The sequence below is a fragment of the Lissotriton vulgaris genome, chromosome 1_2 (genome assembly GCF_964263255.1).
Source record: "Lissotriton vulgaris chromosome 1_2, aLisVul1.2, whole genome shotgun sequence".
NCBI classification, from domain to species: domain Eukaryota; kingdom Metazoa; phylum Chordata; class Amphibia; order Caudata; family Salamandridae; genus Lissotriton; species Lissotriton vulgaris.
Window position 1 is genome coordinate 56,180,249 of NC_141686.1, and position 24,803 is coordinate 56,205,051.

The window sequence follows — 24,803 nt, forward strand, 5'->3', positions numbered from 1 at the left end:
CCCTCTGTTTAAATCATTTTTTGTGTCCTTCTGCCCTTTGTATCCCTCGTTTTTTGTGTCCTTCTGCCCTCTGTTTAAATCGTTTTTTGTGTCCTTCTGCCCTTTGTATCCCTCGTGTTTTGTGTCCTTCTGCCCTCTGTTTAAATCGTATTTTGTGTCCTTCTGCCCTCTGTATTCCTCGTTTTTGGTGTCCTTCTGCCCTCTGGCCTGCAAACTATCCCTTCCCCCCCCTGCCCTGCCCACAAAACTACTCCGACCCCAACCCCCCTACCCTGAGCCCTGAACTCCATTCCCTACATCCCTAAACTACCCCGCCCTGCCTCGACTTCGTAAACTGTCCCTTCTCTGTCTGCTTTGAGCCCTACAACTTAAGCCTAGGCCCAAATGGATGGATGGGTGGATTTTTAGGGTAAAGTTTTACTTAATGCGATTTTATATAGCGTGAACTTTACCCGAAGGTGTCAGAGCGCTTTACATAAGAACCAGTTGCACAACATAAGGACTTTGGATTACATGCGTTTGATAAAAGATACAAATATTATAAATGTTTAAATGTCTTCACGCAAAGAAGACAAAGAAGAGACTGTTGATTATAGTTATCTCTATATACATGCGTGCTCACTCACAACCCATATGCCTGCTCCCCCTCCCCCGTCCCCATCTGCGAGCCTGAACATTCATTCATTCATCCACCACCCACCCACCCATCGATGCATACACCATCAATGAAACAGAAATAGTCTGTAGTTTAAGTGCCTTGGTTGTTACTTTTCACAATACTAATCCCTGACCTAGGACTTATAGTATCTATCTTCTCAGGGGGTCCTTGATAATTACACGCAATACACCCATCCATGCATCCATCCATACAGTCATCCGCCCATCCATGCATACACCCATGCATCCATCCATCCATCCATCCACCATCCATCCATTCACCCACCCATCCATGCATCCATCCATGCAGGCATCTATCCATCCGCAATGCATCCATTCACCCGCCATGCATTCAAGCACCCATCCATGCATGCATTCATCCATACACTCATCCATCCAGCACCTATCCACTCCACACCACCACATTATCACTCAGCACCACCACAGCATCACTTCAGCAACAATAGTTACTGAGCTAACGATAACTTGGACCTCCACCATGCACTGCTCATGACTTCACATATTAAATCACTAATGACATGTTCAACGCCATCATTGATGACATTATCCAACCTGTTTCTGTTTAAACTGCGCTATAAACAAGTACAGCGTTTCAGATAGTACTTTAACCTTTGTATTTTTCCAGTTAATTTCTGGGTTTTTTTGTTTAAAGATCTTATTACCTTAGTTATCTATAACCGGACTTTAAACTTTCATATATCTCAGTGAAGTTCTGATGTTTTTTGTTCCTATTCATATTTACGCAACTTCCTCAATGAGTACACATGTTGACCATGCATAGTAGGGAGTTGGACACAGAGCCTAGACAAAAGGACCTGGACCAACCCCTCGCAGGGGGATATCTCTGTGTAGAGGCAAGCTAAAACCTCTTCGGCCACCAACCCCCATCCACGCAGGCCTTTGCTTGCATGTGGCGTGGTGGTGGCTGCAGGGCCTGACCTCTGAGCTACTGGAAATCAGAGGGGCTTTTTCATGAAAGTCTTAGTTTGGCAATGTCATGGTTGACAGAAGACCAGCTAGGTTGCCTGGTTTTGAACCAATTGCAGCCTATTGTTTAGGCCAGTAGGGAGTCCTAGATAAAGCGCGTAGGCATATTCAACCCGAGAAATCACAAGAGTAATAAGGATTTGGATGACTACTTTCCCCTGAAGTATCTCCTGATTTTCCTTATTCTTTGAAGATGGAAGAAGTAAGAGTACAGCACAGCTTCTATCTGAGGGATGAAGGACAAATCTTCGTCAATGAGAACACCAAGGCTTTCCACAGCTTTCTTGAGTGTAGGTGGAGGACCAAAATCAAGGGGACAGAAGGAGAGATTCCATTGGATCAATTCATTTTAAGTAACCACAACTTCGGTTTTATCGTAGTTTAGCTTCAGCTGGTGAAAACTCATCCAGTCCCGAATGTAAAGAAAGGTATTTTGGAAGAAAAACTTCGATTCAATAGTGTCGTAGAAGGTGAAAATTAGCTGCATATTATCAGCATAGTTATATCATCTTTTGCCTGTGAAAGGAATGTATTAGATGGCGATTTTAGAGACTGAACAAATGGGTGAACAAATTGTGAATAAGGAGTAACCCTGTGTTACACCGCAATCTAATGGAAACTTAGCAGAGGAAGAGAGACCGATTGAGCCCGGTCTTTGAGAAAGGAGGCCAGCCACTCTAAAGCAGTGTCACATACACCTGCAGTGCTGACACGGTCGATCATTAAATCGTGGTTGACCACGTCAAAGGCCCGCTGAAAGATCAAGAAGGACCAGTGCCTGAGTGATCCCATTATCCGCCTCCTTCCTCATATCATCCATTACAGCGAGGAGAACTGTATCAGTTAAATGGGCAGGGTGAAAACCGGTCTGATGGGAATCAAGAAAACCTGAGTCCTCTAAAAAAGAACAAAGATGTTGAGCTACAGGAGTCTAAAATAGGTTAGAAAAGTAGGAAAGCAAAGGGATTGATGTCTGTATTTCTTTAGCATAGCAGGGTCATCCCTGGGGTTTTTTATAAAGAGGGAAAACTACAGCCTCCTTGAAGGAGTGAGGAACCTTTATATCAGCAGCTCTGAGCTTCAGAAGAGATTAAAACAATGGCCAGGAGAGGACGTGAATGCTGCAGAAGTAGAGGAGAGGGGCCGGGACTGACACTCAAGAGAAGAAAGAGCGTTTTCCAGAGGATGGATGGCTACTCCTGCACCACTTCGTCTGCGCCATGACTGCAAGCAGAAAGGAGGCAGACTCCTTTTGCATCTCAATGCTCAACCCTTCCCAAAGCTGTGACCAACAGACAGCTGAAAAGTCCCATCACTCTCAATGCCTGTCACACCAATCACCAAATGGCTGTCTTATTGGAGAATCCAAAAGGTGACTGACAAAACTCATGGCTCAAAAGGGTCGACCCAAAGGCACTCTATATATTTCTAACATCTCTGTAAAAGAGAAAGCTATTGTTGTTTCTAAAAAGAAATAAAACCCCAAAATAAGATGATATACCTATGAGTAGAGACTAGCTTGAAAACTATTACACAACTTCATGGGCCACCAAAAGATGATTTCACAATGGTTCAGATTTATAAATATATTGAGTCAAATTCTAACAAAGGACACCATCCCAAACATGTTAAAGAAATTATGCCAGCTACCCTTTCACACAAACTACCTTGTGTTCCCTTTCCAAGCCGGATCCATTAATAAATACATGGAACCCCAGCAATACCCTTGCAAAGCCACGTTATACTCTAGCTCTAGCCCAGTGATACTCAAAGTAGCGTCCAGGGGCCTCATACAGCCCTCCTGACCGTTATGTGCCGCCCTCAGAGAACATCAGCCATGGGCGGTTGTCAACTCAGCATTAAAATAAAAAATATGTTAAATACACGGGCAAACATTTACTAAAAAGTTAATTGTAGTTAAAGAAAGGAAGTAAGTAGAGTGTCCTGCACCACTTAACTTTAGGAACATTTTCATTTATAAAGACATCTTGAAACGTGTGTAAACATATGTCTCTTCAAACTTCATTAAGTGTATATCAACATATCAGATTATATGAACATACTAGCATATTCAATCAAACACAGGAGACATTTTGTACAGCACAAATTCTGAAGTCATGTATTTCAATTCAAGGGCCCGATTTAGAGTTTAATGAATGGAGGGTTTCAGGTTCTGTGCCTATGCTCATTTATGAGGGTTATTTCTAATTTATTTTTAAGTTGTTTTGTACAATTCCACTGTCAAACTGTTCGGACCCGATGACTTTTTAAAGTTGCTTAAATACCTTTGCAGGCAATAGAAGAGCCCACTTTCTGGCCGAAGAACTTTGAGTGGGGTTACTTGAAAAAACTTGAAACTATGGTCTCTAAGTAAATGGTAAATCTTTCTTGTGAAGCAAATAAGTAAGAAGCTCGGTCATGTGTGTGCTAGAGTAAGCCAAATACAGGGATAATTGCTCGTGAGTATAGTGTTACTGCAGTATACACGCACCATTTTTGAAGTGTGATAATTGTCTATGCTTTCTGTTAGAGGATTGGAGGAGCAGTTTTAAAACATGCAGTCTTTAAAAGTTTGGAAATCCACAGCCACATGAAGCTTTAAGTAGATGTTCAGGCGTGTCCAAGATGGCGACCGCATAGAAGCGTATTCCCAGAGCTCCGCTGTCTGCCCTTTGAATTGTAGCACATTCTGCCTATCCCGGGGCTCTCTAACACCAGGGCTGCATGTACTCCACTGCCCAAATGCAGCCTGGACCCAGAGTGGATCCGATCCAAGCGGCGATCTCTGCAACATCTCCACAGCCCAATGAGGCCTGGTGGCAAAATTACAAAGATGGAGGCTGCTCAAAGCTCTGATCTTGAATGCTTCTTCCCGGACATGTAGAACTTATGCCATACCCCCGAGCCGGAGGCAGAAGAGAAACCGCGGCTGCTGCTCCTATCCCGCAGTGGACCTAGCCGACCCACACGCGACTTTTACAGGCGGGTGACAAAGTGCTCGGGATGACCTGCGTAACCCGCACGGCCGGGTGCGGGAGGAGGTAGGCAGTCGCACGACATGAGGAAGTGGTCCTTGAGGGCCGCGGAGCCTCGGCTGTTTGTGGGACGGCGCTCCCCTGATGCCTGCCTCTCCACATGCTTGGAGTGACGGAGGCCTGACTAGGGGGGATGCAAGGTGGGTAGGGGGGGATGGAGTGAGAGGGTGAACGAGGAGCCCCATGTCGGCTGACGGCTTCGTCTGGGAGGCAACATGGAGGGCCTAGTGAGGCCTGCTGGTGAGACACTGTGTCGCCATATCCCTAATTGCGGGCAACCGGTTGGTGCTGTTCCAGTCTTGGGCCATCCCCGCCTGGTTGATCGCCTTGAAAGTGGATGCTGATGGGGTAAAAAACCTGCAGAGACTGGCTGTACCTCGACAGGCCTCAATAGCCCCATGGATGCAGAGACATCCTTAGAGCTTTGAGGTGGCATTTCCCTCCCTAGGACCAGCTGCTCAGCAAGGGGAGTCCCACTTAGGCGAAGCACAACCTATCTAAGCTCTGTGGGGAAGTACCCTTGCTTCCCTAACCCCCCCCCCTCCACCCCCCACCCCCCACAAAGAGGCATCAATCAAACACCTACGTCCGGCCTCCGAGCGCTTGGTGCTATAGCTCGCCACTGCTTGGGCTCCTAATGGTGGGGTCGACCTGGCCAGTAGATACCCGCTTCTCGCAGCCAATGCAGGAGAGCGTTCTGAGAGTGCGCCACGCGGTGGAGCCTTCCATCGGCTTCTGCAGCTCATCTCCAGGCACTCCTTCATCAGCAACTCATGTTCTATGATTCCCTGGTAGACTTCATACCCTGATTGATCAATCTACTCCTGTGGTGTTGGCAAACGCCTCTCGGCTGCGACCTCCCTCTCGCCAGTGGTTAATAGAGTACACATCTCGCGTCACTAGGACTTTCCAGTGCAATGCAAAAAATGGACAATACTCAAGGATATGTTCTCCAAAACCCCAAAAGAAGACGGGCCTGCCCAGAGAAGCATCTCCCACTCTAACCCAGTCTGAAGAGACTATAATGGGGGGGCTTAACAGGAGATGACGCCCCCAGTGACTAAAAACCTTTTTTGGAACAACTATTTGGGGTCCTTCAGGAAGATTTTTCAACCCTCAAACAAGACATACCGTAAGAGGTGAAAGACCTCAGAAGGGATATTGGTGACTTATGCCAGAGAGGACTTGCTCATACAAACTTATGATTCCTGCGAGGAAGAACTGTATAGTCACCACCGAGAGCTCCAAGAATATGGAAATGTAACACCAACTGGAGGACTTAGAAAACAAATGTAATTGCTCTAATATCCAGATCAAAGGTGTTCCTCTACAGGCGGTCTTCCGGAACCTGGAGGCGACTTTGCTGTTCGTCTCTTCCGTCATCTGGACGCAGAATTTACAGATCAAGACATTGTCCTTGAACGTAGCAACAGGGAAGGCCAACTTGCCAATTGCTCAGGACAAGCACCTGTCTGCACTATTACAGACAAAAGGAGATCATCCTTTCTGCCCAGTGTGATAAACCCACTGTTTACTTTGAAAGTTTCAAAGTAGGGCAGCATCTGGACCTTTCCCCTATGACACTACAATGCCGCCATACCCTTTGACCCCTTACGGACTTTCTCTGCGAAAAGGATGTCAGGTACAAATGGGGGAACCCCTTTCAAATCCAATTTGTATGGAACAATGAGGAGCAGAGTATGCTCTGAAGCAGACCGCACTAACCGATGTATCGTCAGACCTGTGGTTACTTCACTACTGCCTAGGTGCAGCATCGACCTTCACTGTGGAGATCATGAGTTCATCAAGAGGCTTCGGCCAATGACATGAACCCTCAAAGTTTGATTACTTGTTTTCCAAGGCGGGAACTCCGTTGTTAATATGTTCTTTGTTTCCTCCCCTCCTTTTCCTTGTGACGACCTACGCATACCTACTTACACTGCTTACACTACAGACACCATGCCCTGGTAACTTCTGTATGGGCCTCATGATCATCTCCAGGATTACTTGTTACTTGCTAGACCCTGTCCACCAACATACCCATGGTTAATATACTCAGCCTTAATGTTAAAGCCTCAACGCTCCCATAAAGCGGTTGGCGCTCCTTTCCCTAATTAGAGAGGCCAAATTAGATATTTATTTTACACAGGAAACACACATGTTTGAAGCCGACTGGTAGCTGCAACAATCCCGGTGGTTTGGCTCCCAATATTTCTGATCAGGCCCTAGGAAGGATAATTTACGAACACAAAGGTCCTAAGCTTAAGGCAATGTTTCACAACAATGTTATATAGACCACAATAGGCTGCTATATACTTTTCTTTTGCCCAGTCAGGCAAGGGATTTATTATAAAATGAATCAAGTGTTTAGAACTTAGAATACATTTTAGCAGCTAACATTTTTGTTGCAGTAAAGCACAATCCTGTACCGTACTAAAAGGTAAGAAGAGATGGGGGGAAAAAAAGTATAGTAAAAAGGAAAGTTTCTTCAGGCAAAGAAAAGTGAGCAAACTGGGCACTGTTTCGCATCAAAGTTGTCAGTAATTCCCAGAGTAGCACAAACAAACAATAGTATACATTAGTTAACTGTACGTCTACTAAAAGGAGTCGACGTTTCGATCCCGTGCTCAAGTTACAAAGGGATCATCTTCAGGACTTAAAAATATATTGCCTGGTTTAACAGTATGTATGCCTCTCCAGCAGTGAGAGGTAGCCGGTTACGGGCAGAGGAGGCGTGGTGGCCTCGGCGCTGGGCGTTAATGAACGCTGGCGCCTGCGTGTAAGGATTGGTTCAGATTGGCACGGTGTTGCAGTTGTGGAGGGAGCGCGGGATGATGGCTTCAAGGTGGGGAGCGTTTCGATTATGAACCGGGATTCAAGGATCGGTGTTCGGTTTCATGGCAGGTCCTTGGAACGGCCTTGAAATGGGGTGGCGGTCGATAGATAAAACGATCCGAGATTAGAAGAATGATATCCTTTGAGCAGTCGACCGCGTTGTGGGTCTACTGGCACTTCCCCGTGTGAACTGCTTCCTGTAAGGTTCACTCCCCACCTTGAAGCCATCATCCTGCGCTCCCTCCACAACTGCAACACTGTGCCAATCTGGACCAATCCTTACACGCAGGCGCCAGCGTTAATTCACACCCAGCGCCGAGGCCACCACGCCTCCTCTGCAGTTTGTACCCAGTCATATGCAAATCAGTCTTGACCCTGCTACTGCTGAGAGCAGTCGAGCCCGAACTGCCAAGCTAGGTCCTTCATGAACCAGAACACAAGCAACATAGGACCAGTTTTGTTCTTGACTCATTAGTTATGGATAGCTTGGTTCACAGGAACCACATCTGGGCATACCTGTTCCACTTCGTGCACCGGTGCCATGTATATTCGAAGCAAACAATACGTTTCTTCCACTATCGTCCATTACCCCAACAGTTCTCAGGACCTCTACCTTTTATGTAATTTTATTTTCTACCCACTGTCCACTTTTGTTTCCCCAACGTTATCCGGAAATGTATGCAGGCAGCAGACTGCACTTGCTAAATTTTCAACATCAAATGTTCTTCGTACATCTGGCAGTGGGGGGCAATTACAGGTCCTCCAAAGAGGCAGGAATCACAGCGCTTAAGGTACTGGTGGAGTAGGCTTACAACCAGTAAGATACCAACAAATTAAGTTATCATAGGATGTTGCCTTTTCTCCTTAATATCAGCCTATATGGATGTGTGCAAAGAATTGTGGCAGACTTGCTGGGCTCTCACTTCTTATGCAAATAATCATATATGCATTGACTATAGAGGTATGCAGCACCATAGAACAAATGTATTGTGAAGTGTCACTGAGTACCTAGTGTTATCTAAGGCCAACACAACACTGAAAGGGTTAGATTGTCGGATTTAATTTGCACAGGCCAGATTTGTTTCCTTTACTTAATATCACTGAAACCAAAACCATGACCCCACACACATCTCTTAATTATACTGAAAGTAACTGTAGCACTTACCCTCAAGGTCACAACTCTTGCTTTGGGGTTACGGAGAGATGTTCCGGCTGAAATGTAATCCACTGTCTCAGTTTCAATTGGAAAATGTTGCTCGCATTTCGCATCCGTGTCCAAAGCAGCCGGCCACTCAGTGCAGAAATCTGAGGAGAAATTGAGGGTGGAAAGTAAGTTAGCCATAATTGTTTGTATATAATTTACAAGGATATTGACAGCAGTGGAAAGTAAGGCTCTTTAATTTGCATGGAAAACCATATTTTCAACCCCAGTTGACTAGAATGGTCTACAAAACACGCTCAGCCATTTCTTGGTTTCACCCTTGCAATAAAAAAGCCTTCTGGAAATTTCAGTTGTGTAACAACCGTAAAACCGATTCTCACAAGCAATAATCGGGGCAACAGTTTTTCTAGTACTATAACCACAATGATACCTATAGCACGCTTCTCACCAGCCAGAAGTGTAAACATTGAAAGATGTTCCTTTCTCATTTTTTCTCATTCATAAGAGGGGCTCCGCATTCAGGGAAGACCTACACTCTGCATAAGGTAATATGCCTAGCCACGCTTACCACAAAAATGTATATCGAGAGACAGTTGATATCAACCAAAGAGGACACATCTAACATTATAGGTCTCTTAAGTATACCATTCTTTTTTAAGCCTCTCTTATCAACCAGATAGCTTTGAGCAGTCTGTGGGTGAAAGCATGTTGTGGACCAAACCAAAAATATACAATGAGCTTAGAATTCACTAATTGCTCCCCATTGGTTAATTTTCTTCTCACTAGTTTGTTTACTTCGTATTTGATGACTTCCCTTCCTCTTCTTCTGTTTGCCCCTCCCTTACAGCATACCCTCTTTACCATACTTTTGACATTGCATCTCTTCACATACCTTTGTTTGCTCCATTCCTGTAACAGTTTTCTCATGTAACATAACTTGTTCTATTGTACAGTGCTCTGACACCTTCGGGTAAAGTCTGCGCTTTATAAAAATGCATTAAATAAATAAATAAACACATAAATAAATAAATATATAAATGGAAATTTTTCTTGAAGACCTCCAACAGAGTGCATGTGTTTTCTAGCTCTCTCCCTCACATGGTGCTTTCCCACTCCCAACACTGCTCCCCTAACCCTCTTTTTGCTCCTACCTCTTTGTCCATTGCTTTTGCTATGCTTCCTGTCCAGACTCAAGCGTCTCCTTTGCTCACCCATACCTCGGCCCACTCACAGTTGCTTACTCGAAACCCACTAACCCCCACCCCCCACCTTCGCTGCACCTCAAGTACCACCTGGTTTATATTTTCATTTTTAAAGGACAGGAGCTGGCAGCGGAGATTTGCTTCTGTACAGCTCCTGTGCTAAAAAGCGCTTGCGCTGCATTAAAATGATATTTTGTTGTTGTTTTTACCGATCCTAGTGGCATAAGCATGTTAGTGTTAGTAATGCATGAACATACATACACACATCAATGCGTTTAGGGAATGAGATGGCTAACAGCAGCATTAGTGAGTATTTCTGTTTTTTGACAATTCTGTCGAAGCTGCAGCAGCAACAAATATTGGCAAAGTCAACATGTTAATAAAGCGAGAACTATTGGCTTTGCCAATGCTTATTTTAATGTCTGGCTTGACAGTGCAAGTTATATTGTTACAACTGCTTTAAAATATGCACAGAGTGGGCTGTAGCTCCACCAAGAAGAGTATTACTCGTTTATATTATACTTTAGAAAAGTACTCTCAATCAACACACTGGAGGTCACATTCACAAATTCATATTTCCTAAAGACATTCAAATCGAAAGTAAATCTATGTTACTTTTTCTCAGCACTGGTAAATAGAGCAGGCTTTAATGTGATAAACGGCATATATGTCGACAACACACAAACAGCTGGCACATTAAAGACGGGCCTATCGGCTTTGCCAACACTTTTATTGTTTAACAATGTTAGAACTTACACTGGGTAATTAATCTTATATGTAGTTGTTTCATGAAGCTAGCTGTGTTTTACCCATGTCCTCTGATGTGTTTTTAACTCTGTAATGCTGTTATATTTAATAAATGTTTTTATCATCTGTACTTTTATTGCCATGATTGACCGAATAAAGTTTTGTGACTGGCTGAGTAATTAAAGTTCTACCCTGCCTTTCTAAGCGAAGTACTTTTAATTTAATATATTTTCGAAGTACTTTTAATTTATTATATTTTAGAAGTACTTTTAATTTAATATATTTTCCAACACATTAGAAAAACACTCCTGCCACACTGAACAGATCAAAGACTGACGACTAAGCTCTATAAGAACATCTGTTGCATTTGGTTAATTGCCGAATAAACAGAGGACTTCTGTCGCTGCTGGGCCAAAATATCTCATGACGTGCAAAGCTCAGTGCATACAGGCTGTTGTCAGGAAAGAGTGCATGGGGACACAACATAATTTTACAACGTAGAGGGCTCGGAATAATAACTGACTCTAAAGTACGCACGTGCTGTGGAACTTAGGGATTTATTGGCAAGACTCCCCCCTTAAAAAAATGTAACGTTTCATTTTGTCTTTACACCGCATTATGCGATTTTAATCTGATATCTCTTATCTGCAAATAAGTAGGTGTGTATTTTAAATATTTAAATCACCAAACTCTGTTGCGTAAAAAACAGGAATGGACGAATATACATTTGTAAACAAGCACTGGCAAATCATACAGCCAGGATTTAATGAGATAACACATGCAGAGCTACTGCTCGAAGAGCCAGGTCTTGAGGAGTCTTCTGAAGGCGAGTAGGTCTTTGGTCTGCTGTATGTGGGTAGGGAGGGTGTTCCAGGTCTTGGCGGCGAGGTAGGAGCAGGATCTGCTGCCGGAGGTTGTTTGTTGAATGTGGGTGACAGCGGCGAGGCTGGCGGAGCGGAGCTGGCGGGTGGGGGTGTAGAAGCGGAGTCTAATGTTCAGGTAGGCTGGTCCGGCGTTGTGGAGTGCTTTGTGTGCATTGGTGGGGAGCGTAAAGGTGATCCTCTTGTCGACGGGGAGCCACTGTAGGTCTTTCAGGTGGGGGGTGATGTGGCTGCGGCGGGGGACGTTGACGATCAGTCGGGCGGAGGCGTTTTGGATGCGTTGTAGTCGTTGTAGGTGTTTGGCTGGGATTCCTGCGTAGAGTGCGTTGCCGTAGTCCAGTCTTGTGCTGACGAGGGCCTGTGTCACCGTTCTTCTTGTTTCGGTCGGGATCCACTTGTAGATCCAGCGGAGCATGCAGAGGGTGTTGTAGCAGGAGGAGGAGACGGCGTTGACCTGCTTAGACATGGAGAGGGAGGAGTCGAGGATGAACCCTAGGTTGCGTGCATGGTCAGTGGGTGCTGGTGCTGTTCCCAGTGTGGTCAGCCACCAGGAGTCATCCCAGGCTGAGGGGGTGGGTCCGAGAATGAGGACCTCTGTCTTTATTTCAGTAATCTGCCATAAAGCACAATTAAAATACATATCCCAGATAAAAAACCCTTAAGAAGAATATACATTAAAACAAATAAATAATACATTTAAAACAGGTAATAGAATTAATTTCAAACTTGTTATTACAAAATATGTGGAATCAGTGCACACTAACCTCCATCATCAACTAAAAGCTAGGTGCGGTTTAGGAGGAGCTTTGTGCCTCAGGTGTATCTGGGAGGAATGGTTGTAGGCTCGCCTTTTGCATAATGCTCCACGTGAATGACAAATAAAGAGATATAGCAAAAACCAAACTTTGTGTCACATCAAATTTTAGAATACGAAGGGCCTCAACGTGTTTCCTGACACCTATGTTCCGAATAGCTTGAACTAGCTATTTTCACCTTTCGTTCAGATACACTGGACTGAAGAACAAAACGTGCTCTTTTGTTTCCTTATATACACTACACCCGAGCACACCCAATCCTTATTTCTGTAATCTAATTGTGGCATATATCACATAATAGCATATAACAAAGAGAATACTTTTACAACGCAGTACAAATCCCAGAAAAGTCTTTTAGTCCAATTTCCCGAGATTCAGCTCCAAGAAGTACTTCAATCACACTTTTCAATCAGGTCTGGAATGCTTTATTTCAAATACATGTATGATGACACAGCAGCAGCCAACGTGCGTTTCGCCCACAGGGCTTTTTTAAGGCTGCAGAAAAACGTATATACAGAACTTTCAAAGGATATTATCCCCCTTGCCAGTGTCTCAAGCTTATACATATATTTTCAGTTGTAACAACCCCTTCCTGTGTAAGATAAGCCAACATATAAATACTAGCCAACTCTAATTTGTACATGTTTATATACTTATCATGACTTATTAAGTCTAATGTTTCCAAAAACAAGATCTCTTAAAAGAGATCCAAGTCATGTTAGTAAAGTGGAACTAACACCATTTCAACACAATGCATCCAATGTAGCACCACTATTGGTGAAAGAGTGTCAAGCAATCACTAAAGGAAACCCGCACAGTGAAAAGAACCAAGTTATAACCTTGATTCTAGTGACAAAAGTAGCAAACGCCCATCACCTTATACAGAATCGATTTCGATAAATGTTCACTAATCTCACCTCATAGAGAAAATAGTATCAAAGATTGTGGTTCTGACTCCAAATATGGTCCGATAAATTGTTCATACTTTCGCTCTAAAAACTCATGAACTAAAGAAAACAATATATACAGATTAGGTTTGTCTGTTATATTTGTTGGATATATAGAAGCAGAATGCGTATAACTAAAGGGTAAAACAGGCACATATTAGTGTAATAATATACTTAAAAATCCAAATCCTACATCCGATGCACTGTAACTTTTGTCATGCTGAAAAATAATTGCTCAAAATTGATGCATCATTCAGCCGGTTGATATATCTGCTTATGTAAAACCGAGTTGTTAAACCTTATGCCATAACAGTTCAATCGCTCAAGTCATCGTGGTAAGTATTTTGAGGTAATTCCATGTTTTTACCCCATAAACAGTATAGATAAAAAATCAGTACAACAGACAATTCGATATAAAAAAACGGGCCATTAAGCCTTATAGTGATAAAACACCGTTCATGCAGCTGTCAAAATCAGTATTTAATACACTACACAGCCTTACCCCATGTGAAGGCCGAAGTTAGTCTTCAATGTTGAAGTATGGATGCGAAATGAAAGTAATCGAGGCAGTGTAAAAATGACACACAATCCATCGATGCATCACAAATAGCCCATTGGACCTTGATAAGTCCAGAAGACTATAAAAAGGTTAGAATGTTTTTTAGATGTCAATCTAATTGGGCGCACTGCCTGTATGGAAGCACTGTTAACGGTGATAGGTGGTGCAACTGGGTGAGTGGACAACCATATAACCACTCAATGGAGAAGTCAGCAAGCTGAACTAATCCTAAAGCAAATACAGAGACGTACCCAATGCACACACTCGGTAAGATTAAAGACGTTGGTCAATGTATAAACATTTCCAAATTTACATATAAGTGCAGGGGAACAACAATACAGCACAATGATTTCAAACAGATAGTGAGAACAAGTGAAATATGATGACAACACAGCGTCTTGATGTCCTTGATTAATATATCAAAGCTTGACAACAACCAGCCAAGCTTGACAACAACCAGCCGACACGTGTTTCATCGCATCTCGCGAATCTTCAGGGCTCTGATTGGTTGTGCTTGAACCAATAGGTCGCTCTTCCGGTGATACTTCCGACCCGGAAGGGCCCAAGACCAGTATTTGTTCCAATATTCAATAGTATTAAAAGACTTTGAAGCGTAATGCGCTCAAGAATCACCCGGGAGATAAAGTCAAGGCTAAGTGGTGCTGGTAACCTCCGTATCCGGTAACTAAATAGTGTATCGACAGGCGATAGAGGTAGCTCTATGGTCTCGTAAGGACAGCTTATATTCCGACGTCTTGATGTCCTCGTTTCTCCCGGGTCACTGTGTTCCTGGTGTCCAGAAGACTATGTTAGAAGGGAAAGTGGGAAAAAACGGGTAAAACTATATATTAAAAACCGCCCAATTTCCGTATACGCCTCCACCCAATCTGCCTCTATAACATTGCCAAGTGTGAACGTTTTCTCAAAATCATGGCGAAGCAAACTCATCTATGGCTTTTACCTGTAGTGTGACAGGCATTCTCTCAGGGGCGTTCACTTTTCCAGGGTCTTGTGGAGAACGCCGACTTCGTTTTGGCCGCCATTTTTAAAGCTCAGTAAACGCGGAGCCGAACATGGGCATAGACAGAGGACTTCCATAATACAAAACTCTCCAGTTACATGAAGACCAAAATTCTAAAATGTGTACGCACAAAATTCCACTTCAGACTATTTCGGATGCAGGTGGCTCGATCCAGAGCATGACTATTAAAAATTATATTCAATTCATTATCCCTCACTATCAGTATGTAAACCGTCCCGTATATAACTTATAGAGGCTTAATATACATTAGTCAGCCAAAGAGTAAATATTATATTGATAAAGATCAATAAAAAAAGATTTGTTAAGTATCCTAATACGTGAAGGGAGCAATTTTATAATCATTGAGAAATGTGGGCTAGTATATGGTTCCCACCGTGATCCCCTATGAGGCTTGTTGAGAAATCGCAATGGAAAACAGACTATGATGTTATGTCTGTACGTCAGATCTCACACAATAAAAAAACAGGGAAATAGATTTTAGGACATTGACCAAAGGCGCATTGGGTACAATATTTGAATTAAGTAAACCGATCCCGAACGTTACCAAATTTGAACCCAATACAAGTTATATATCACGTAATTGATCGTCGTACAGCAGATTTCTCAATGAATCTGAAGAGACTCAAGAACAATATTCTATCTATTTGTTGCCATAAGTATTAAGGACACCGACTAGATGTCTGCCAGAAGATTAGTATTAGTATGATTAGTAATAAACAAAATGAGGAGTGAGGTTAGAAAGTAAAAATAAAAAACCCTTTCAAAAGGTGCATTATTAAACACAAATAAAGTGTATATAGATGAGAATCCATTTCAAAACTACAGCATAGCTTTCTGTGCAATTAATATTCTTATACAATGATCGAACAGCATATAGTATTGACTTGCATAATGAGATGGATAACCTGCTAACATTACTATTCAGAATAACACTTTTGGTAATACTGGTCAAATGCTATCATTATGATTCAAGAATATGTTTTCAGTGACATTGATCATAAGAATTCATACATCTCCTTGTCAATATTAATTCCGCATTCTACTGCCCGTAGTATAATGATCCAGGCACTTTTCAGCTTGCGTAGGCGGGAAATCCTGTTCCTACCTCTCAAGCCCATATCCACAGTATCAATTCCATGGAAACTGAGTCTATGTAACTCATTTGGGTTATGTGAGGTGTTGAAATGTACTGCTAGGGGATATTGTGTGTTACCATTTCTTATGGCCCGAACATGTTCTTGAACTCTGTCTTTCAGCGACCGAATGGTGCTCCCTACGTATGTTTTTCCGCATATACATTTGATGCAATACACAACAAACTTGGTGTTGCACTTATAAAACATCTGATGGAGTATGCTTTGTCAGTGTTATACATGAAGCTTGTTATTTTATGTATGCCAAAACAGCATATATTACAGCTTCCACATCGATAGTAACCATTTGGTGCACTGGGTAGCCAGGTCGTGTTTTTTAATGGTGGAATAAAACAAACACAAATATTGTCTCAATGTTCGGCCTCTAGCATGAATCATGATAGGATTCTTCCCTATAACATTTTTCAGAGTCGTGTCATGGGTCAGTAGATGCCAATGTTTCTTAAGAATCTTAAAAACATCCGTACTGGCAGTGTTGTATGCAGTGATGAAGTTGCATTTATTCAGTCTCTGACTATTCGCTTTCTTCTTGGTAATTGTCAATAAAAAATGTCTTTTGATTTTATCAACTTTCTTTCTTGCTTGTTTAAGGACACTTTGAGAGTACCCTCTCTTCATAAAACGAGGTTCTACGACATCCAGCTCTTTGTTCAGAGCAAGTTCATCACTACAGTTACGTTTTATTCGCAGCATTTCCCCATAGGGTACAGCATTGATGATTTGCGAAGACGGATGTGCACTTGTGGCGTGTAAAGTTGAATTGCACGCTGTAGTTTTTCTGTATGGTAATGTTTTCAATTTGTTACTCTCAACAATAATTGTGAGATCCAAAAAGTTGACCTGGCTTATCATACACAGGAAGGGGTTGTTACAACTTAAAATATATGTATATACTTGAGACACTGGCAAGGGGGATAATATCCTTTAAAAGTTCTGTATATACGTTTTTCTGCAGCCTTGAAAAAGCCCTGTGGGCGAAACTTGCGTCGGCTGCTGCTGTGTGACCATACATGTATTAGAAATAAAGCATTCAAGACCTGTTTGAAAAGTGTGATTGAAGTACTTCTTGGAGCTGAATCTCGGGAAATTGGACTAAAAGACTTCTCTGGGATTTGTACTGCTTTGTAAAAGGATTCTCTTTGTTATATGCTATTATGTGATATATATTACAAAACAGAGTACCTGGGTTCCCACTTTTTAAATTCCAGAAAACAACACTATATTCTTTTAGTGGTTGGGTTATTTTATTCAACCTCTTATTTTCTTCAATTTGAATATTTTCTCTGAATAGGAAATCTCTTCTATTCTCAGAAACACATAAAATGTGTACAATAACACCTTAAATTTAATTACACAATTACTTTTTGACAAAATCAATTTGACAACATAAACACGCTTATGTACAACAGTTGCTCCACTTTTCAATTCAAAAGAGCCTGCTACTCGATATAATTCATCACAACAAGCAGCATGTCAAATATTTGCCTATTTGTAAAACACCATGTCACGATATAATTAATTCCTTCAATCTATGAGGATGTCTTAGTTAAATCGTTCAAATCATGAAAAAAATGCCGACGCGTTTCCAGCCACGTATAAATTCTTCACGGGATCCAGATCTTGAGGTCCTTCAGGAACTTGGACAGAGTTGGTGTCTGGAGGTGGTGGAGAGGGAGGGTGTTCCATGCCTTGACTGCGATGAGGGAGAAGGAGCGGCCTCCCGCTCTGGATTTCTTGATGTGCAGCACCGTCGCGAGGGAAAGCTGGGCTGAGCATGAGAGGTCTTTGGGGTGTGTGGAACGAGAGGCAGTGGTTTATGTAGATGGGGCCAGTGTTGTGGAGGGCTTTGTGGGTGTGGGTGAGAAGCTTAAAAGCGATTCTCTTCTCAACGGGGAGCCAATGGAGTGTTCGCAGGTGTTGGGTGATGTAGCAATGGAGAGGTAGGTTAAGGACTAGTCTGGCGGCGGCATTCTGGATGTTCTGGAGTTTACAGTGAGGTTTTTGTTGATCCCGGCGTAGAATGTGTTGCCTTTGCCCAGTCTGCCGCTGATTAGGGCCTGGATGACTGTTTTCCTGTGTTCGAGGGGAATCCAGTTGAAAGTTTTTGACAGGAGAGGAAGGGTGTGGAAACAGGAAGAGGTGACGTCATTGATCTGGCAGTCCATTTGGAGTTTGGGGTCCAGTATGATTCCGAGGCTGCGTGCGTCGTCTGTGGCTTGGGGTGGGTTCCAGAGGGCAGGGGGCCACCAGGTTTCCTTCCAGGCTTCAAGATGTGGGCCTATGATGAGCACTTCGGTTTTTACTGTGTTCAGTTGTAGGCAGCTGTTCTTCATACACCCGGCGACAGCATTCCATTCCATCTTGAAAGTTGTGTTTCGAGGTGTTCGCTTAGTTAGTCAGGGAGAGGATGAGTAGAGTGTTGTCTGCGTACGATACAATGTTGAGTCCTTGGGATCTGATGATGGTTGCGAGTGGGGCCATGTAGATGCTGAATAGAGTGGGACTGGAGAAGGACCCGTGGGGGACTCAGCAGGTGGTCGGTGTGGGTTCCGAGAGGAAAGGAGGGAGTCGGACCCGCTGCAGTCTGCCGGAGGGGAATGAGCGGATCTAGTCGAGGGCTTTGATCCCGATTCCTGCATCATGTAGTCTGTGGGCTAGGGTGTGGTGTGAGACTATGCAGAAGGCAGTGGAAAGGTCCAGGAGGATGAGGGCCACAGTCTCACCTTTGTCCATGAGGGAGCGGATGTCGTCTGTCGCGTCGATGAGGGCAGTTTCGGTGCTGTGGTTTTTCTTGCAGCCTGATTAGGAGTTGAGGATATTGTGCTCTTCAATGTAGAAGGAGAGTTGGCTGTTGACAGCTTTTCAATGACTTTTTCTGGGTACAGAAGTAAGGAGATCAGTCTGAAGTTCTTGAGGTCGCTGGGGTCAGTCAAGGGTTTTTGATCTTGGCATGTTTCCAGTCATCGGGGAAGTCGGCAGTCTCGAAGGAGCGGTGGATGATTCTTAGTAGCTCAAGGGAGATGATGTCTGTGGCTCTGTGGTAGATGTGGTGAGGCCAAGGGTCAGTGGCAGCCCCAGAGTGGGTGTTCTTCTTAGTCTTTTGGGTATCTTCAATATTGAGGTCGGTCAAGCTGCCCAGTGTCAGCTATGTGTAGTCGGAAGCAGAGGGTGTGAGTTCACCGTGGAGGTTGTGGTCGGCGAAGTTGTCATAGATGGTCTTGATATTGTGATGGAAGAAGGCGCGGAGTTAGTTGCAGAGATCCCAGGAGGGTGGGATGTCAGTTGACTCACTGTTGGGTTGGGCGAACTCTTTGATGATGCCAAAGAGTTCTTTATTGTGTTGTGTGTGGGTGGCAATTCTGTCCTGGAGAGCTTTCTTCCTTGAATGTCTGATGAGTTTGTGGTGGGCAGTAGTGGCTGTTTTGTAGTTGTTGAGGTCCGCTGGGACTTTGGAGTTCCTCCATAGTTTTTTGAGGTATCTGCAGGTTTGTCTGGATTCCCAGAGTTCACTGGAGAACCAGCTGGCCTTCTTGGCATGAGGCTTGGAGGACGATGGTGTGGGTGGTGATCCATTTGTATAGGGTGTGGGCGGTTGTGGTGGGGTCATCGTCTGAGGTGGTAGGAGTGGAGCTGCGAAGAGTGGCGGGGACCTGGTCGTCGGAGATCTTGTTCCAATTCCTGCGTTTGAGCTAGGGTGGGCGTCTGCAGGAGATGTTTGCTTCGAAGGTGAAGTGGACCCCTCGATGGGCTGTCCATGGGAGTTCAGAGGTGTGGCTGAAGGAGAGGGATTTTCCTGCTGTGAAGATGTGGTTGAGTGTGTGTCCTGCTGAGTGCGTGGCTCCTGGTACGATCTGATTGAGTTCGATGTTGTGGAGGTTTTCCAGGAGGGAGGCGCAGTTGGGGTCTTGGCGGTTGTCGTAGTAGAAGATGCGGTACCCCAGCTAGTGTAGTTGGTGGAGGTAATGGCATATGGGGTGATGATGTCAGTGATGAAGTCACAGAAAGGTACGCGTTGTCCGGGAGATTTGTAGATGAGGGTGCCTTGGAGGGTGGTGGTCGGGTTGACTTGTATCTTGAAGTGGAGGTGTTCCATTAGGTCTATGGGCCCGTCAGTGTAGGTGCTCAGGCGGAGTTTGGCCTTGTGGGCGATGGCGGTGCCATCTCCGGGGTGGTATGGGCTGGTCCTTCCGGGTGATGTTGCATCCTTCAGGGATGGCATCGCCATGTCTGGTCCCGAGGAGTTGTTGGTCCAGGTTTCGATAAGAAAAGCAACGTCAAGGAGTGGTGCAGTTGAGGAGGTCCCAGATTTCCGTGGAGTGTATGTGGAGGGAGCAGATGTTGAGGAGGATGCATTGAAGGGTTTGAGCTACGGTGTAGTTGTTGCTGGCCGGTGGGTGTGGGTCAGTGGAAGTAAGGCTCGGGTTTGCCCAATATAGGAGGTGTCCAGTCTAGAGAAGTAGGGTTGGGGTGTAGGCTTTCCAGATCTCTTTCGAATGGCGGGGAATGTGATATCATAGTTTTGCAGGCTTTGAACTTCTATTTCAAGCAGTATACAGCGACGCCAGGAAAGGCGAGGCACCCGTAAAATGTCTACACCCTCCCAGCGTAGGACAGAGCTATTCAATAGCTACAAGTACCCCACTTAGGGTATGACACGCCCAAAGAAAACGTGGTAACCACTCCTAGGGGAAAAAAACCCACATCAGAGAACATGAGCATAAGACATGCGGTAGGAAACACAGACGGCTTAGCAATCAGCCAAAAAATACACACTTGCCAAAAGAACTGTACCAGCAACCAACAGAAGAGAGGGGCCAACCAAGGGATCCAGAAGGCACGTCAAGCCACATAGAACATACAAACGGGCCACTCAAAACACCAGATTCCAGGAAACGGGTGGGAGAACGCCTCCGATCAAGCCCCGAGGACCAACAAGCCAGCCTACGGAGGGGGAGTAGGACGGAGTCCCGCAAGGAGACGCTGAATGGCGGAGTCCGCATGAGTGTTAAACAAAAGGACCCCTTCAAAGGGCAGGTTAACCAGACGCTCCCCAATATTCTCAGGAAAAACAGCATCCCGCAGCCAAGCATGGCGACAGAGAGCCACAGAACTGGCCATAGCACGGCCGAGACAATCAGCAACATCCAAGGCCGCACGGAGAATAAACGCGGCCAGCTCTTGACCATCCAACACATGGTGTCATAGATCAGCGCGGGCACCCTCATGGGAGACATGAGAAAGAAGGGACTCCACAGAATCCTACAGGCTAGATGAATCCCTGGCCAACACACTAAGAGTGTTGAGCGCCCGCAAAGCAGCACTCTATGATGCAAACAAGCTATACCCCCATGAATCCAACCACCGGGCCTTCCGAGACGGAGGAAACAACACCACAGGCAAGGATGGGAAAGCAGTCCACAGAAGAGAGCCCTGAGTGGAAGGGTGGAAGGAAAGGCAGACTGGGTCATGCGGAGCAGGATGGTGGCGATGCAGGAGCGGCTGAGGCACCGGATCACCCGTGGCAGGACGCCCCCAAAACCCCAAAAGAGAGTTGTGGAGCGACACTTCAAAAGGAAGGAACAGCTCTCATCCACCAGAGCCCTGGTGGAGAACTTCCAAGAGATTATCCGTAGGGAATGGGGTGACGGGGTCACCCATTCGCAAAATGCCAGCAGCCGTGGAAATAGCCCAAACAAAGGCAACACTGGCCTCCGTAGGGCGCCGCGGTGATGAAATCAACTCCTCCGTGGACGACGGCTGCAAACTGAGCAGTCCGTCCCCAAGTCCAGCTAGAGCGGGAAGCGGCCAGCCCCTGAATGGTGGGGGATCCAAGGACGAATGGGGAACCTGAGGGACCCCCGGGGAAGGCAGAGAAGCAGGTGGAGGAGCCAACCGCAAGCTGCAGAAAAAAGGGTCCGAGGATTGAGGCTGCGAGGACGGCGAGGAGCCCTCCCTGGAAGACGGCGGTGAAAAAGCAACGATGCAGCATCCTGTTTCCGGAGAGCAAAAGACCAGGAGATGACAACCTTCCAGAGAGGAAGGAACCTCCGGAGACGAATCAAGGACTCGGCACCCGCACAGTGCCATGGAGTCCACCACAGGCGCCGGCTCGACGTCGATCGGCGCCGGAGAGGACATTGGTAGCACCAAGTCGACCTCCACCACCACGTGCTCCCTAGGAGAATGGGGCGGGTCAGAGCCGGTTCGGCTAAGGAACAGCACCGGCTCGACCTCACACGGGGCAGCCACCCACGTAGAGGGCCGAGAGGGACTCGGAAAAGCACCCCAGGCCCCGGTCTTTACCCGCGGCACCGCCAGGGCCAGGGAGGAAAACAGTTGGCGCCAGCTCGGCCCAAGGCGAGGCTGCCGCCCACTCAGAGGGCCGAGGGGAATTCAGGGACAAGCCCAGAGTCTCGGCAACCTCCTGCAAACCCACAGGGAGCCCCGAAGGGATTTGCAGCGAGGCAGGGACGCTGTGGGTCAAATAGGGGAGTCGCCAGTGACTCTGCAGAAGGCCGCGCGCGAGGCAAGGGATCCACAGGTGTCTTAGGAGGAGGAGGGGCAAAAGAAGCCTGGAGAGCCACAGTTGCCCAGACGCCAGGAAATGGCGGGAGGGTGGCGACCAGTGGGGGCGCATGTCCCGAGGGGAACCCACGCTCCCCGCCGAACGAGGACTAGGCCTCAGAGACAAGCTGCAGGGCCTACCAGCTGGCGAGCGATGCCCTTGGGGCCATGGCGCAGGGCAATGCTGTAGATGGAATCAGCGGTTCCTGGCTTCCGTGGTGGGGGACGGACGCTGGGACGACACCGACCTGGACAAGCAGGCCAACAGCAATTTGATCCAGCGCTCCCGCCGGGACTTCGGTTTGAGGTGCTGACAAGCTTCGCAGTCCGTAGAGTCATGGTGCTCGCCCAAACACCACATGCAGATAGGGTGAGGGTCCGTCGCCGACATCTGGCATGCATAATCAGTACACGTCTTGAAGCCCGAAGGCATTTGTACACTGCTCCTAAAAGCAAAGCATGAAAAGGAATCCTGAAAACAGGCCAGGACACTATTCGGATCCGCGTTGCACGTCACACCCACGGGCGACGTCATGCTGGAGTCATGTGGTATGGCCCCCCGGCGCGCAGAGATGCTGTGGCAAAGAAAATTTTCCAGATCCAGTCTTACGCCTGAGGTTAATTCTACGTTAAGGAATCTATGGCTAGTAGTCTCTATCAGATATCCCTTTTTGCTACAGCATAAAAATATGCCCTTAATTCTGCATACAAGTTATTGTTAATAGTGCTAATTTTTTTCAGCTATCCCTTGGTCTGGGGCCCCATCCAGTATAAGGAGTTCCTCAATACTATCTGTTACTAGGTTGTATATTTTCCCAACCAGCACCTGGGAAAGAGCCACTACACTCTACATATGTTGCTAGTTACTCTCAATCTACGGTCCAATGGTTTACTAGCACTGGCCCTCTTACAGCAGGCGAGGAGGTCAACGTCAAGAACCAGGGCATTATGATCGCTGTCCTGTCTGGATAGTATAGCCAAGTCAATCACCAGCGGTCAGGCCCTTAAATCCACCAATATATAATCAATGAGACTGCTACCAGAGAAGCGGTAGAATGTATGTTTTCCCTCCATATAGGAAGCTGTTCTTCCACCTCCAAGGCAGCAGATTTCTTCTCTACCCTCTGTTACCCCAGCAACTCTCCCGACAACAGCCAGATAACAAGTCCCAGATACATCATTACTGGTGCACTGTGGCCATGTATCTATAAAGCGGTGGAGTGGCTACTACCCCCACCTCAGGATGATTTTGGGCACTTGTAGACCATGCCTGCACAAACTACACATGAAAAGGGACTCAGGCACAAGGTTTTTGTTTATGTTTTCACGGTACAAAGTTGTTACACCATCACGATTGAATGTGTTACGCTGGCATCGAAAATCTAAGCTACACAATACTGTGATTGCCCTACTGTAAGTCATATGCTCGTCATATCAGATGTATATGAAAAGTATCAGATCCCAATGAAGATGGTACTAAAACAAATCATAACCCAGGTACGAAGTTTCCCCTCCCTGCTAACCTCAGGTCTTTTAATTAAGATGTCTTAATTAAAATAATAAATTCAAGTATGTCCTAATTTTGGAATAATATAGGCAATAAAAACATTTATTTATTTTTATTGCACTGGAAGGGCATATGTGCACTTCGATTGGAATTCAATCCGCATTCCAGGGTTGCTCAGATGAAACAGAGTCTAGTCCATTCAAAATGGAAAATGCGGAGACTAAAAATAAAACTATGGTTGCCTTAAGAGTGACGACTGCTCCTAACTAACCCCAGGTGGAGCAGGCGGAGTTGCTCCACGTGGAGCTCCACAGAGTTGAACAAAAACTCTGTGGAGCTCCGCACATCCACCCACCCTCAAATAAATAATTATATAATAAAAATAAAAATTAAAGTAAATAAAACTAACTATCCTTTATCGCTGCGTCTCCGGGCTGCCCTCCTTCTCCTCGCCGTGGTCCTGCAGAATCTCCTACATCAAACGTACGTCGTGTAGGACTGCGCGCATATGCGCAGTCCTACCAAGACGTTCGTCTGACGTAGGGGACTACAGCCCCTGGCACTAGAAGATACCACACGACAACTAAGTAAAGTTTATTGGAATATCCTAACTAGATTAGGGGCCAGTAGGGACACACAGCACGCAATAGACGCGCAAAAGCAAAGACATGCAGAAGTACTGGAGAGT

The 24,803-nt window shown here is 45.5% G+C and overlaps 1 protein-coding gene across 1 annotated transcript in view; it reads right to left on the bottom strand.

Annotated features, from left to right (window-relative positions):
- The window catches only part of MRPS35 (mitochondrial ribosomal protein S35), a 201,668-nt gene that overhangs the window by 98,229 nt on the left and 78,636 nt on the right, over positions 1 to 24,803 (bottom strand). Inside the window, exon 5 of the mRNA XM_086952806.1 lies at positions 8,701 to 8,840. Coding sequence (XP_086808932.1) covers positions 8,701 to 8,840 — 140 coding nt within the window. The remainder of the gene's footprint in view (positions 1 to 8,700; positions 8,841 to 24,803) is intronic.